Source organism: Dysidea avara, chromosome 5 (genome assembly GCF_963678975.1).
Source record: "Dysidea avara chromosome 5, odDysAvar1.4, whole genome shotgun sequence".
NCBI classification, from domain to species: Eukaryota; Metazoa; Porifera; class Demospongiae; order Dictyoceratida; family Dysideidae; genus Dysidea; species Dysidea avara.
In genome coordinates this window covers 12,291,718-12,307,296 of record NC_089276.1, presented here as the reverse complement: position 1 = coordinate 12,307,296, position 15,579 = coordinate 12,291,718, and the positions used below count along the sequence as shown (strand labels likewise).

General features: G+C 38.7%; 1 protein-coding gene across 2 annotated transcripts; it reads right to left on the bottom strand.

Moving 5' to 3' along the window:
- Window positions 1-90: 90 nt before the first annotated feature.
- On the bottom strand, window positions 91-15,125 carry LOC136257035 (broad substrate specificity ATP-binding cassette transporter ABCG2-like). Of its 2 annotated transcripts, XM_066050139.1 has the most exons (17): window positions 14,831-15,123; window positions 13,384-13,566; window positions 13,269-13,328; window positions 11,458-11,572; window positions 10,541-10,687; window positions 10,325-10,488; window positions 9,367-9,521; window positions 9,141-9,251; window positions 7,184-7,329; window positions 6,410-6,475; window positions 6,210-6,292; window positions 6,067-6,156; window positions 5,880-6,004; window positions 5,342-5,496; window positions 4,066-4,155; window positions 3,721-3,791; window positions 92-377 (listed from the first exon to the last, which is right to left on the bottom strand). In XM_066050139.1, the coding sequence occupies exons 1-17, from the start codon at window positions 14,872-14,874 to the stop codon at window positions 218-220; spliced, it is 1,965 nt and encodes a 654-aa protein (XP_065906211.1). In that variant the 5' UTR covers window positions 14,875-15,123; the 3' UTR covers window positions 92-217. The 2 variants fall into 2 exon arrangements, with proteins under 2 accessions (XP_065906212.1, XP_065906211.1); XM_066050140.1 differs by lacking the exon at window positions 10,541-10,687 and having other exon boundaries at window positions 91-377; window positions 14,831-15,125.
- Window positions 15,126-15,579: the final 454 nt, after the last annotated feature.

Here is a 15,579-nt window from a genome sequence, read left to right as displayed (position 1 = left end):
TAGGTGACACACTACAGATTAGCTAACAGTTCAGAACTGTTTACTGTGACTAAATGACAACAGAACTCTACAAACATACATGAAGAAAGAAAGTACTGTACAAACTGAATCAGATTAAATTTAATTCAACCGCAATAAATTACAATAAATAGTGCACTCACAATACTGTACATATTAATATGATAGCAATATATTACAAATTCAATTTACTACAAAATTATTTTCGCTTTGCTTTGGCAATTCTCAGAGCTATATATGCTAATAAAACAGGAACAGCAAAATGAGCAAACAGACGAATCTCATCAATGTGTAGTTGAAAGTTAAAATAACCCAGTCTGTCCAGGTAGTTATTTCCAACCACTGTGCGATTGGGGTTGCTGTAAAACATGACAGGAACATTATGACATACAGTACATGCATTTAGTGCAGACATGAACACAAGTACTGAATAATAGGTATCATTCAGAAAAACATAAATCGGCTCCAAATATCTACCACAACAATTTGTGGGTATAGTCATGTTCAGTTCTGCCCACAAGTTTCTGCTATTTAAATTTCCAAATACCACAAGTGTTACTAATACTCAGTCAGGCCATACAGTTTAACAGTGTTTATACTTCACTTGGATGTAAAACTGTAAAAAGATGTGCTTTTTTGTGTTGGAGCAGGCTAAAGAGTGTGTGTGTGTGTGTGTGTGCGTGTGTGTGTAGTTACTGAATGATGGTTTTCCCAAATAAAGAATGTAGAGGGTGTAGGTACTAGATTATTATATAGACTAGACCAACAGCTTTTCCAAAGGTCCACCAGTGGGGTAGAGGAATTTGATATTAATGAGTGTCAGTTTGCTGATGATGTGGCTTTATTAGCCACATCACGTGCTGGAGCCGTAGAGGAGAATATCACTCCGCTACAGCTGGTCTTGGATTGTCAGTTAGCTTTATCAAGACCAAGTTCATGGTGGCTGGACATGATATAACGGAGGAAGATAAGCAGCCAATAGTAACATCTGGGGGGAAATGTGGAGTGTGTCCGAATTTATATATCTTGGTTCCCAGATGACATCTGATGGGAAGTTGGACACAGAGGTGGAGAAACGTATAGCGGCTGTATCCAGAGCGTTTGGTGCACTACGCCGTGCAGTTTTCCAAGACATAACCCTGTCAGTTCTCACCAAGAGACTTGTGTATCAGGCATGTGTAATCAATGTATTATTGTATGGAGGAAAGTGTTGGACACCATATAAGCGACATCTTGTTTGTTTGAATCGTTTTCACCATCGGTGTATCTGGATTATTCTTGGGATAAGCAGAAAGAAGCAGTGGGAGCAGCATATCACTTCCCATCAGATGTGGGGTGACCCTGAGACTATCAGTGAGAAATTTATTAGGCGGTTAGAGTGGTTAGGTTAGGACATTTAGCAAGAATGGGAGACAGCAGGACCCCAAAAAGAACATTATTTGGGTGGTTACCCAAGAAACAACCACCTGGTGGACCAAGAAAGAGATGGAGAGATGTTGTGAAGGCAGACCTTCAGACAGTAGGACTATTGGATACTAGGGCTGAGTGATAATATCAATAGTTCGACACTAAATCATTATCGTGATATTGCTGTAAGATTACTAGAAACATTGTTACCAAGTTTATTTAACTGTTTTGTAACTCTTTAAGCTTGCTTATTCACGAAATGCTTGGTTGCAAGGCTATAACAAGCGGTGTATTTATCGGCCGCCCATGCAATTAGTCGATCACTTTGCGAAGGGTCTAGAATTCCACTAAAAATTCTGCTTGAGAAGCTGGCTTAGTTGTTTTATAACTACTTGGCTTGCTTTATCATAGAAAAGTTTGGCTGCAAGGTTGTAACAAAAATTGTGGAAATATCGGCTGCCCATGCAATTAATTAACTAATTGATGCACTTACAAGAAACCAAGCAAATAGTAATCTATGATGGTGTTAATTATGCTTAACATACTTGGAACTTGACTGAAGATCATTCAAAGTGTAATTATCGTGATATTATCGTATCGTGAATAATACTTCAATATCTATCGTGATAGTGAATTTTCTTCAGCACTCCATAGAGATCAATGGGACAACCTATATAATGAAAGGGTAAGCAACAGTCAACTTCTAGCAAGAACAGCTTTACCAACAGTGCAGTGTACAGTGTGCAGCAGGACCTTCCGTAGGGAACAGGATAAGGCAAGGCATAAATGTATTGAAGAAAGACTGAAGCCAGTGCACCAACAACAGGGTGCACTGCAATGTGCTGTTTGTGGAAGATGGTTTAGGAGTAAGGGTGGTCTTTCTGTACATAACTGTAATCCCATCAAACACAATATAATTGAACATGCACCAATTCCAGCAGTGGAGAATAGAATACAATGTTCTGTATGTGAAGATCTTTTAGCCGGTCTAGTGATATGAAGCGACACAAATGTCTGGCAGAGAGATCACTGCCAATTGAACCTCAACATGGAGCTATTCAGTGTTCATTATGTCACCATTGGTTTCATAGCAGAGGAGGACTAACTGTACACAAGTGTCGACCAGCTGAGTAGATATCTTAAGCTTCTTCATACAACCGTATGAAGACCACGTGACCTTTATGGTGGTGGAGAGGAGGAGGTGTGTGTGTGTGTGTGTGTTTGTGTGGAGGGGGGGGGAGGGGGGGGGTGTGGATTATAGTAATGAAAGTTACTCAGTGAAGTTTAAAACATACAATAGACATGGATGCCATTCTGGGGTAAGTGTCTCCAGGAAAATTTATGACTCTGGACGTTCTGAGATAGTATTTTAGACTATTTATATTTATTTACAGAGATATACGGTACATATAGCAGAAACGTTTGGAAGGAGAAAACTTTGACAACTTTACACAACAGGATTTTGGTGAGAAAAGGTTTGGCAAATTTGTTAGTAACTAATACAGATTGGTATTGGATGAACAATTTGGCAGACTTTAGTTTGGTGAAACACCACTTGGTCGCTTGTCAAAACCTTCCTGCTAAATGGTGCTGTATAGATAGAAAATGTCGGGGGATGATTTTTTTTTTTTTGCAAAAATGTGTAATAAGCAAATTTTTGTATTTTAAAAAAAATTCCAGAAGACAAGACACTTTCCTGCCACCACAATCAAAAGCAATACTGTAACTTCAATCATGTTCACAATCAAAGCTGTCATTTTGCATAAAGTTTGCTCCTCAAAAGTTTTTTTGCCTACGTGGTATATTGTGACTGTTCTATTAGAGTGGTCTCAATCTTTTAACATACAAAGATATAAATGGGTGGGAGAGCAGGGGGCATTACCCATCTCCCCCTCTCCCCACTGCTTATGGCTGGAAACAAGTAAAACAACCTTATTGTCAACCAATATTGGGCACACATTTACTTGTATAAAATTCTCTCTAATGCGGTACAAAAGTGCAAAAAAAACTAAGTTTTCAAATCCAGTATTCTGTTCCCCAGTTGCCCTTGAGACAAAATTTCCTGACTTTTAGTAGGTGATTAATTGGGCAGAGGCCAATTTCCATACAAAGGACATATTTGGGGATTATTACAATGAATAGCAACCTTATTACACTGTAATCTAAATAAAAGGGTTTCACTGAATTGTTTCACCGAACATGTAATGGCATGATCCTTGTACTAGTATTGAAATTCCTTTTAGTCACAAAGTGAATATAGTGTAGACACACAGGAATTACTGGGCTTCATCTTACCATTCCGAAAAGTTACTTTGAAGTGATAAGTCACAGAATGTTCTATCTTCTAGTTCGACCACGAACAAGGCCTGAAAATAAAAGACTAAATAACTAAATGACATAGACTTAAGGCAAGATTGTATGTGTGCGTGTGTGCGCGTGTGTGTGTGTGGTGCGTGTGTGTGCGTGTGTGTGTATGTTTGAGTGAATAAATTGGCACATACCAGTGACTAGTGACAGACAGATTATAAGTATGTACACACATGCACACCACACACACACACACACACACACACACACACACACACACACACACACACACACACACACACACACACAACACACACGCACACACAAACTTACATGAAGGGCAAAACGAAAGCTACTTATGTACTGCATCCACTTAAGCCACCCAGCAATTTCATGAACATTTACAATGAATCCACCAAATATCTGTAATATACATACACCTTTATATATACACAAACACACATACGTACAAGGGAGGTTATCTATACCTGCAGCTATACTAGTGTACATTTAATTCCTACTTCAGTCATTATACAGCCTGATACAGCCTGATACAGCCATGACTAAAGGGGATTAAATATCTACTAGTATAGCTTCAGGTGTAGATGACCTCCCTTGTTTCTTTGCTTTATATTTTTATGATCCCAATATACTCAAATGTAAAATTTCTAAAATTTCCTTGTACTTGTCTGCTTAGTAACATAATTAATGACTAGTGATCAAAGGAAAGGATGGTGCCAGACACACCAGTATTCAATTAAACGTACGCCCCCGACTATCAATTACTGTAAACTAAAGTGATTATTCCATTTCATTGTTGGCTACAGTTCCACCCATTACTGTACAGTGTTACAAGCAAAGAGCAGTTTACCGAACATACTACAGTCACTACAGGAATTACCAAAGATTCTCGTAATAACCAGCACTAGATCCATGATGAGTTACTATGAATTCACCACCTATATGGTAGTGGAGAAAGAAATGCGATAAAAGGAAGACAAAGGTAAGTCTATGACACATGCATTGTAGCAAAACTGCAGGTGGCAATAAGATACATCTCAGCCCAAAGCAATGTCAAACAGTGAAAAAAATCAAGCATGTAACCTTAACCATAGTTGAGTTATGCTTAGCTAAAGGTATCAGTCAGGCAGGTAGTCAGTAGAAAATCCAATTAATGAAAAAGAATTAAAATTTCATAGTTGGAAGCCACGAAGGCATTTTTGGGCTTGATTGTGCCTAATACTGCTCAAGCTGGCATGAAGGAAAAGTGAGGCTGATTTCAGGGTGATATTTTTGGGCAGGAAAGTTCAAACCTCCACAATCCTTACTATACAGTACTACCATACTGTACAATAGAACACGTGTCTAGGGTACTTCTAAACCGCTGAAAAGTTTAGCTTCCATAATCTACATGTACAAATTATGGGCTTGATTTATCTTGCACTTGACTGTTGCAAGTGAAGATTCCGAACTGTAATATGATAACATAAGCACTCCGCCAGCACTTAACCATTACCATCCTGCATCTAAGAAATAAACGCCTTAAACACCAGGTGTATATAGTACATGTATAGCAGTTTAAAAGCTTAGACAAGACAAACAAGCTCACCAACTGAAAGGAGAACACAAACAACATAACACTAATGGCTAGAGGGTAATTATGTTGTCCTGCAGCAGTGTTGAATGCTGTTGAAGATGACGCAATTGACAACAGCAACAGTGTCAGTGTGTAATATGCAAAACTGGTGAAGTCACGTTTCAATCCTGCCATACCAAAACGTAACAGCAATAAAATGAATGCCAATAAAACAATACATGTATACACAAAAGCTATGTAATAGGCAAACGGTTTGCAGGCCTACTTTAGAAATGTAGTACAACTAGCGTGTACCAGCATGCATAACCTTCTGGGAGGCATGCACTTATCGACATTTTGAGATACAGTATAATAAAAGCACTAAGATGGGATTGTAGACTACAAGTATTTTCACTGAATTTTCACAAGCAAATTTTTAAGATACAAAAGTGTGACCACTCTATTAGAGTATATATTGCACCACTGATGAATTAAACACTCTTATAAAACAACCACCAAAAAAGTATTGAAATGTACTCACTACAGAAAATGGTGACATGCACTGCCTCACCTATCATCCAGTATGATATAAGTGAGTACACAAACGCTGCTAGAAGTCTTTTGGGGACGATGTCAAACATAACCGTAGCAAAGAAGAAGGGAGATACTCTGTAATAACCTCTGGATGTGTGATGACTATGAGATGAGATACCACATGAAGAAAACTGACCACAATAAAATTGGTACACTGTTCGTACAGGAATATCGGTCGTTGTCTGTTGATAAAGTCCAACACAGTTAGACCACTATATACAAACAGGATTGAGATGAAGATGAAGTAGCCAACTCTAGGTACATACACTGAGAGTAATTTTACAGCATGGTTATAAATTGTACAAACCTGTTTTGAAAACCGGTATAGTTTGGTGCAAGTTGAAAGTAGACAATTCCCAATAGTATGGCCACAATAGAGAAGAAAATAGTCTAGATGTAGAACAGAGTGACACTACAGTAAATCAAAACTGGCTGCCATGGTCTGACATGGACACTTCAGCATATCACATACGGTACCCTTAATAGAGTAACTATTTAATTACATACCTGCATAAAAAAGGCCAGTGGGTTTCTTACCATACTAACAATAGTACGAAGAGAAACAACAACGACCTATGCAGAAGAAAACAAACAATTTGTAATATGGTCAAGTCAGACAAGCTAAACAAACACCGCCACAATGACGTCAAAATAAAGTTTTCAATAATTGACACATTTTACCCCACAACTAACACCACAATTGGGTAGCTACACCACTAGACCAAACTACAGGTTGTGCACAAGGCTGGTGAATACGAGAGTCACTTTTCTGGGAGGTGTGACAAGCTTTTAAAAGGTGACTTTTGGAGTTAGCTTGATGAGAAGGAATATGGTACCATACACAGGTGGATGGTCTTGAATGCTGATATTGCTGCATGTCAGCTACTAAGGGGACAATAATTCTCTCCTTCAAAATTATCATCCCCCTTCTACTCTAAAGATTAACTAGTGTCACATCTACCCTTCAGTCCAGCACCAGAAATAATGCTACATTTTTTGGCAGGAAACTCAACAGCTATGTGCAGAGCATACTTTAATTGATACATCCATTTACACTGACTACTCTTGATGGCTTAAACCTTTAATATGGTCTATGGTCTACCTCAAAACTACTAGTTGACAATCCATTCAGATTGCATTCCTAACTCAATCACACAATTAACATTATCAACATAGCTACTAACATGGTGGCCAGCATACGGAAACTTATTACTGGTGCATCCATGGGACTAAACCTACATGTAACAATTTCCTACCCTGTCAGTAGTATATATCCCTCACCTGCCAGGGATAGTTGGTGGCAAATTCAGGAAGTTTTTTCCTTCCTTCTTCAGCCTTGTGAAATAATGACGCGAGGGTCTTGTCAACTTCTTTACACCGTTCACTCAACTGGTACTCTGTAACTAACTCAGGCTCCTCTGTGTTATCTGACAACAATAAATTGTGAATATATTAACATATACAGTGAACCCTCACTAAGGGATCAACTCTTTTAATAAGACCACTTCATTAGTGACCATATTAAGTAGGTCCCTAACATAGATAAGGTGTACTTCATGACTGCTTCACTATTGAGACCCCCAGAATTCATAACACCATATCAGATCATATTGTGTATCAAACAGTATGACAGTACTGTTTAAGTAGGGATCCCCTCAAAAATCACATGCACCACCTAAATTTCTACTTTTAAAAATTATCCTAGAGACATCTTACGCGACGAAAATCACTTTTACAGAATAGTATTAGTCCATCTAACATCAAATACAGTGTTAAACAAGAAAACACTTACAGGCAGGCGGATATAGAATTTAAAAGAAAAAATCACTTTCACATAAACTCAAATTTTGGTCTGCCTGCCTGCCTACCTTGCCTGCCAGGGATGATGAAGGTAAACAACCCAGCCTCACTTTTCTTCAGCTTGGCGGTATTGGTTAGGCAAATCACACCCAAAAATGCCTTCACAGTGACCCCAAACACTTTCAACCAGTTTCAAAAGATTTTCTATTTAACAAAATTTTCTACTTATTACCTGACTAAACTAACTGATGCCTATAGTTGAGCATACATGTAACTCAACTACAGGCCCTGATTTCCTGGTCGCCATCGAATATGCCCGGGACGAGCCTTTTCCCCCACCATAGCAGCTACATTAGATGAATTATGGAATTACATTTGTCTTACTTTCTGTCCCAACTCCTTCTCCACTACCGTGTAGGTGTGATTTTCAGGTAGTGTGTAATGGTTTCCTTGTGTTGACTATCACCAAGAGTATATAATGAGGGAGGGAGAGTGTCAAACTGTGCTATAAGCCGTGAAAAATGAGGTCGTAAAGTAACTCGCACACCTTCGTTTCTTCTTGTGAACCTGATCTCTGTGATTGCCCAGATTTAACACGTTGCTAGTTCAAGGCATGATCCGCATGGAATGGCAATGGCTGAAACTCCATCTAGATGTGCCAGTTCCCCTAGCAAAACTGTCAAGGCAGAACTTAACGAAATCTTGAATGAAGACATCATGAGTAAGATTGATATCCATGACAACCCAGAGTACAGCGTGCAAACTAGCAGCATCAATTGTTCCTGGTGATGTTTGCTTTCCAGGTTACAGTTTTTTTTTTTGTTTTGTTTTTTCACTCATTAGCTTCAGTTTTTTCAGGTACGCACACATACACAAAGTGCACCCACTGCACACCAAACAACACAAACCACTGATTGTTTGAACCAGTACTAATTTGAACGATGCTATGCTGAGGACTTTATGGGCTAATTTTTCACAGCGTATAGTGCAGTTCGACACTCTCCCTCCTCCACTGGAACATTCAAAGCAAAATATAGGTACTTCACTTTCAGTCATCAGGGAGTGCATCCAGACACAAAATTTGTAAATTGACAATATGTCTGGTACCAATCTATCCTTTGATGTAGTATGCACAGATTCACCAGTCACAATTATGTTACAGAAAAAATGTAAACAAACAAGTACAAGGAATATTTAGGAATTTGAGTGAAGGGGTCATAGAAAAAGTATAAAACACGAGGCCGCCTAGACCTGCAACTACGTACACAGTGGACTTTTAATCCCTAATTCAGTAATGGCTATACTATTAGACTGAAGTATACTTTAAAATGTCCATTTGCAGGTGTAGGCAGCTTTATTCTGTTACTTTTTTATTTCTATGAATAAATTTCTTTTCTTGTACTTGTAGCTATTACGTATGTTATGTCAAAGTATTCACCTGTAGGAAATTGTACTTGGATGCCAGTGTTGGTTTTGATGTCATTTTCACTTAGGAACATAGCATTGAGCATAACACCTGTTGGATTGCTATATTTAGGGAATTCATATCCTAAAAGATAAGCATTGTATAAGACACAGTACTCAAGCACGTGTGTGCTATTCATATACACTACTCAAATGCCCACACCGCACAAACACACGTACATACACACACATGTACATACCATTTTCACAGAAATAACTGATGGCAGCATCTCCAGCTGGTCCATGGTAGACCACACTTCCTCTTGATAACAGAGTTAGTGAATCAAACATGTCATACATGGCAAACTGTGGCTGGTACACAGTAGCAATGATGGCTCTACCTTGTGTACTCAAACTAAAGTGAAATACATCTTCAGTAAATTACTACTAAACACTGCAACCCCAGTGTAATAAATCATGTAAAATTTTGTCAGAGAAATATCATATCAAATAAGCAGAGTTGCATAAAATCATTAACATGTACCCATGCAGCACACTGATAATAGAACATCTGGTTACTGATTAAACACTCTAACTGAGGAGTCAATCATAAGCAAGCTTATCATACAGTACAGCAGTACCGTATAGTACGGATTGTGGAGGTTTGGGCTTAAAAATATCATTTGAGAATCAGTTTCACTATTCCTTCACAGTGACTTGGTAGTATTGATTAGGTATGATCAAGCTCAAAGATGTCTTCAGAGTGACCCAAAATGGTTGTGACAAGTTACTACAGAATTTTTAGTATCTAAACAAATTATCTACTAACCAACTGACTAACTGACTGACTGATGGCTTGAGCTAGGCATAATTTGATATTGTAAATGTCTTGTCCTCCATTGTGTCCCATTTATTTCTCCACTGCCACATAGGTGTAAGTTGATTCGTGGGTTGCGTGTCATGGCTTCAGTTATGGCTATCATAAGGATCATTTGTAATTTCTGGACTGATCACAGAGGAACTTCTTGTACACTGTACTTTGTTTGTAATACTGTGTAATAGGAAGAACATACAAAGCAGAATACACACTTCGCTTTTCAATATTTTGATAGTCAGGATGAACGTTCAGTAATTTGAATCTCCCTTGTTTCATTGATCTAATTGTTTTCTTATACAGCCCATACTATTGGCATGTGCATAAATTCTTGGTGCACTCACTTTTTCAACGTCCTCATCACTGCTATAGCACTTGGGATTTCTAGTCCGGTTGTGGGCTCATCAACAAATAAAATTCCCTCTGAAACTACCAACTCCATGCCAATATTCGTACGCTTAATATCCTCATCAGAAATGCCCTTCACAAACATGTATTTTTCTCCCACCTACAAAATAAAATAACATCTATAAATTACAACTATAGTTTTCATAATCTACATTTTCATTCGCCACGTTTGTTAGTTCCAGTTCATCAATGACATTGTCAACCATCTTTTCTCTCTGTTCTTGACTACAAGACAACCTCAAAGCAGCAGAAAACAAAATGTTCTCCCTAACAGTCAGTGTGCCAGTGATCACATCTTCCTGTGAACATGCGTATTAAGCATGTGAAAATGAAATAGTACAGTGGAACCTGTCTATAATGGTCACCTTGGGACCAGATATATCTGGCCTTTATATACAGGTGGCTGTTATAGAGAAAACCTGTATAAGGTGGTCAGCAGCATTTTAGTGGCTATGGCTGTTATAAATGAGTGATTATTATTAAGAGGCTCGCGCAATGCAGTAATATTTTAGTACAGAAAGGACAAGGTGAGCTTGTTATGAATGTTGGTTATAGCTATTGAATACGTTTAAGCAATGAAGCCTGATAGATTATATAGTATTCATTGAAAGGCAGGAAGTGTGATAATTGTGCATTAATTGAAATGGTGCTGTGGTGCCAGACTATTGGCTTAACAAGCCACCATAAAAGGAAGTGACCGCTATACGAAGGAGAAAGTTATGTATACAGTGATTCAGAGGCAAAAATTCTTAGTTGGCCGTTATATGAGTTAGACAGGTGACCGCTTAATGCAGACAACAATGCATACATTTGTATGGGAAAATATTTAGGACCTCGTGTCCATGGCCGTTATACAGAGGTGACCGCTTAATCCAGGTGACCGTAACACAGGTTCCACTGTACTACAATATCAGTAGTAGGGAAAAGTATGTATCGACCTGAAACTATAGCTTATACTTTAACAATATTTTAGCATTTTATATAAAAAAATATTTTCTACTGACTGAGGACAAGTGTAGCTCAATAATATATAGCCAGCCAGTCACCTCTACTGTATTATGGGGATTACCTTCACTACATAGGTTGAGGCATAGCGATAATTCCTCGGCAGATTACTACCATCTATCAACACCTCTCCAGTCCACTCCTTCCTCCTCTTGTGACCTGATAGTATCTCCAGTAACCTGAGGATACATGGGGCACATCACTTAGGATGGCTGTGTTGTAATATAAGTAGAAATCACAATAGCCAAAAGTTGAGTGTGTTACACATACATACATATACATACATACATACATACATACATACACAAGTAAAAATTAGGAAGATTAGGGATATGAGACAAGGGATTAGCTAAAATGTGGTGAAACAAGGAAGGTTGCCTATACCTACAGATATACCATTGGAGATTAAATCCCTAAACTTCAACCTACTGAATTAGAGATAATATGTCCACTAGTATATCTACAGCAGGTATAGCTGATCCCTTGTTTCACTACTTTTTTTGATCCCAAATCCAACTTAATTCCTAATTTTTCCTTATTAAGACAAATAAGCCAGCGCATACTACATTAAAAGAAAGAATGATGCCAGGGATGCTATAAATGTAATTTTGCATCAGAACAAGTGCCCCAATAATCAATTATGTAATGGAAAGAGAGGTGACCATTACACTTTGTTTTCAGCTATGCTCTGCCTGTTACACAGTGTTACAAACGAAGAACAGTATGCGAAGCATCTCTGCAATCAATCCAGTCACTACAGAAAATACAGGCGATTAGCCAACACAACCACAGGGAAGCCGAATCGCACTATCACAAATTGACACCTCGCATTGTCAGTGAAAAGAACTGGAGCACAAAGGATAACAAAAGTAAGTCCGTGATACGTGTATTATACGTACTGCGATTGGCACATCTTGGGACAAGCGTCAAACAGTGAAGAAATCAAGCCCATAGCCTTATCCATTGTTATGGCTGGAGGCATCAATTAGTTAGTTAGCTAGTCAGTAATTCAGTCAGTCAGTACAGAATTCTAAAATTCCATAGAAACTTTTTGGAAGGGTTCGAGGTTGGACTGAAGACATTTTTAGGCTTGGCTGTGCCTGAGCAATGCTGCCAAGTTGTCATGAAGGAAAATTGAGGCTGGTTTTAGGTTGATATTTTTTGCTGGAAAAGCCCAGATGTACCATTACATGTATACAAACACACATACAATGGAGAGTCGATCATCCCAACATCATAATGACTGTTGAAATAGAGTATTTGTCAACAAGTGCAGGGTACTCCAAAATGGAAGGGGGAGGGGGGTCATGTGGGGTGGCTGTTTAAAATCATTAACTGTATACCTTAGTGTACAAACAATACTAGGGGGGTCTGGGGGCAAGTCCCCCTGCCCCCACAGGAATATTTTGAAAATTGAATGCTTGAGATTGAATCTGACAGCAATTTCAGTGACAGGTATATGTGTACTCCTATAATGACTATCTTTAAAATACTGTACAAGTAGATACATTAATAAATGAAGGAGTCTGAGATAGACTCATGCACCTGATTACACATAGATATCTAGACAGATAAATCCTACTAAATCAAGTTGACGAATGAGCAAAATAGGTACAACAGTTACTGTACTTTAGCTTCTGGGCATTGGGGGCACTACCCTTCTACTCTGAACTTTAAACATGAGGGGGCAGTTTCCCCTATACCCTCCACCCCTGAACATGTGTGTCTCCAGCAGGTGGTTGCATTAGCTAGCCAGACAATTTTGTATCACACATGATTAATAGCAGTAGCTACAATGACAGCAAGGTGAAAAGTGATGCAGTTGGGGATGACAAACAACCAATCAAGTTTGCCTGACCTTATAATGTAACTTACGATGTCTTTCCACAGCGAGCTGGTCCCATGATAATATTCAAACCAGTCTTCATTACACCACTGCATAAACACATACCACATTCCTAGTAACTATACAATCATGTACAAGCATTACCTGACATTTTTCAAGATTACTTTGGGCATCAATTCCTTGCAACGCCAATCCTGTTGAGTCACTTCATAAGTAACGTTATGAAAAGCAACACTTTTATCATCAACATTATCAGCTCCTGCCAGTAGAAAATCAGCCACCTTGCTACTGTTGAGTAACATGGGCTCAGCAATACTTGACTTTTTACTATGTAGAAGAACAACCACAGGGTATACATGTTTTCAAGTTATAAGGACACTGTGAAACAGTCATATACATAGATACTGGGATCTGCAAGGCTCGTAAACAATACAAGGAGTCAGGATCTAAAACTCTGTTGAATGCAGAAAAAATCCCATACTCATAATCCCATAACAAGCAGTCTAGGCATGCACCACAACAGCTGGGATCGGAACTTCCTTCACATTCACCCTACAATTTAACACATTGATTTCTCATCATACTATTCTGGCAGCTAAACTCAGAGATGCATGTGTGTTCATCGAAAATATCACCTGTTACCACTGCAGAGAAGAACTACCTTAATTTGTTGAACGGCACTAAGCATTGAGTCTGGTGAAGGACTACAATTCTCACAGTGTTGGGCAAGTTACTTTGTAAAAGTAACTAGTTATATATTACATATTACTTGCAACTGAACTATTTAGTTACAGTTACATATTACCCATTAAAAAAGTAACTTTAATAATATTACATATTATATTACTTTGTGTCCATAGCCTTAAGCTGTCACGTGTGAAACTACCGCCTTATCACGTGACATGATTGCGTTGTTGAACAATGTGCAAATCTTGGTTATAAGTAAGAAGCTGGTGAATAAGCTTCATTCAGTAGGCTTCATTACTTCGTTGTGGCTAGGCGTTACTCAGTGGATTACTGACGAGATTAGCAACTTCGTTACTTGTAGTAATATTATGTTATATTAGATTCGTTACAGTAACTATATTACTCAGGTAACGTGTTACATTTGTAAGTAAAGTAGCTTGAGTCATATTACCTGTTTTTATAGCGTATTTCGTTATATTACTTAGTCACCACAAAAGTTATAATATTATGTAATGCGTTACATAAGTAGCGCGTTACTCCCAACACTGAATTCTCACATGTCGGTAAGCTACAGTAATGAACTGCACTTCACCAAACTGGGTCAAGGTTTGGGCTGGGACAACTTGTGGTTTTCCTACTAGGATGAAGACATTGCATTGTAAATGAAAGCAGAAAAGTGTTTCTGTCACCACATACAAGATGCATGATCACGTGATCGAATCTATCTCGTTAAATATGCATCACCCTCTACCTCTGACTGAGCGTCCTGGGACGGTAAAACTATAGTACTTTTATTCCTGCAACAGCCAACTTAGAGGTTCCACCCAAATACAGAGGTAGTGGTCGTACCTTCTCGGCTTTACCCCATAAACGCGTTATCATAAATAGAGCATCTATGCCTTACCTCGTGTAGTAAGCCCATGAGTTAGTGAACTTCAACGTCGACATAGTCCGAGGTATAGTCTATAGACGTCTTTTAGTAGTCTCGATTGCCAGACGGTTTGTGTGGCGGGCGGAAAACAACCCCCCACACAAAAATCCCATATAGAGCTTTCTCATAACATAACAACACCAGTTGTTTGCCGTCCCCACACAAAGTGAGACTAGTCTTTTACTAGTTTCAGCACTGACTTTCCTATTCACGCGAGGTGAGAGTTGAGCACGTGCTGATACCATAGATACTATAGTACCACCTATAATATCTATGCTGATTCTTATTTTTCCCTGAGCATACCAGCAGGGCTGACTGTTCAGCATAAGTTACACTGAGGTTTCTAACTCCCTGCTTCACCGGCTTACTGTTAGCCTCCTTGTAGGTCCATAGCGGGGTAGTTGTCCAATAAATACTGAAATGAATACTGAGCACGCCTTGAAGCGGCCCTCACAGTCCTAGGAATGATATCTCGCCGAAGGGGCTGAAAATTTACACGAATATGGCTTAACAAGTAAAAAATTGGAATTCGATTAGGGATCATAGAAAAAAAATCTAAGCTGGAAACCGACAAAGGAGATCACCTACACCTGTATCATGAACATTAATCCCCTGATTCAGTCATCCACTATAGTAGCTATATCTGCAGGTGTACCGCATCCCTTGTTTCCTTACTTTTTCTATGATCCCTAATCAATCAAACTTAAAATTCCTCTGTTCAT

What these genes read in the sequence shown, in the direction of transcription:
- LOC136257035 (XM_066050139.1), bottom strand. Translation starts at nt 14,874, where the DNA reads ATGTCGACGTTGAAGTTCACTAACTCATGGGCTTACTACACGAG. An exon ending in CAAACGTGGCGAATGAAAAT is followed by an intron (nt 10,489 to 10,540) that starts GTAGATTATGAA and finishes TTTATTTTGTAG; the next exon opens with GTGGGAGAAAAATACATGTT. An exon ending in TATATCATACTGGATGATAG is followed by an intron (nt 5,497 to 5,879) that starts GTGAGGCAGTGC and finishes TTGGTATGGCAG; the next exon opens with GATTGAAACGTGACTTCACC.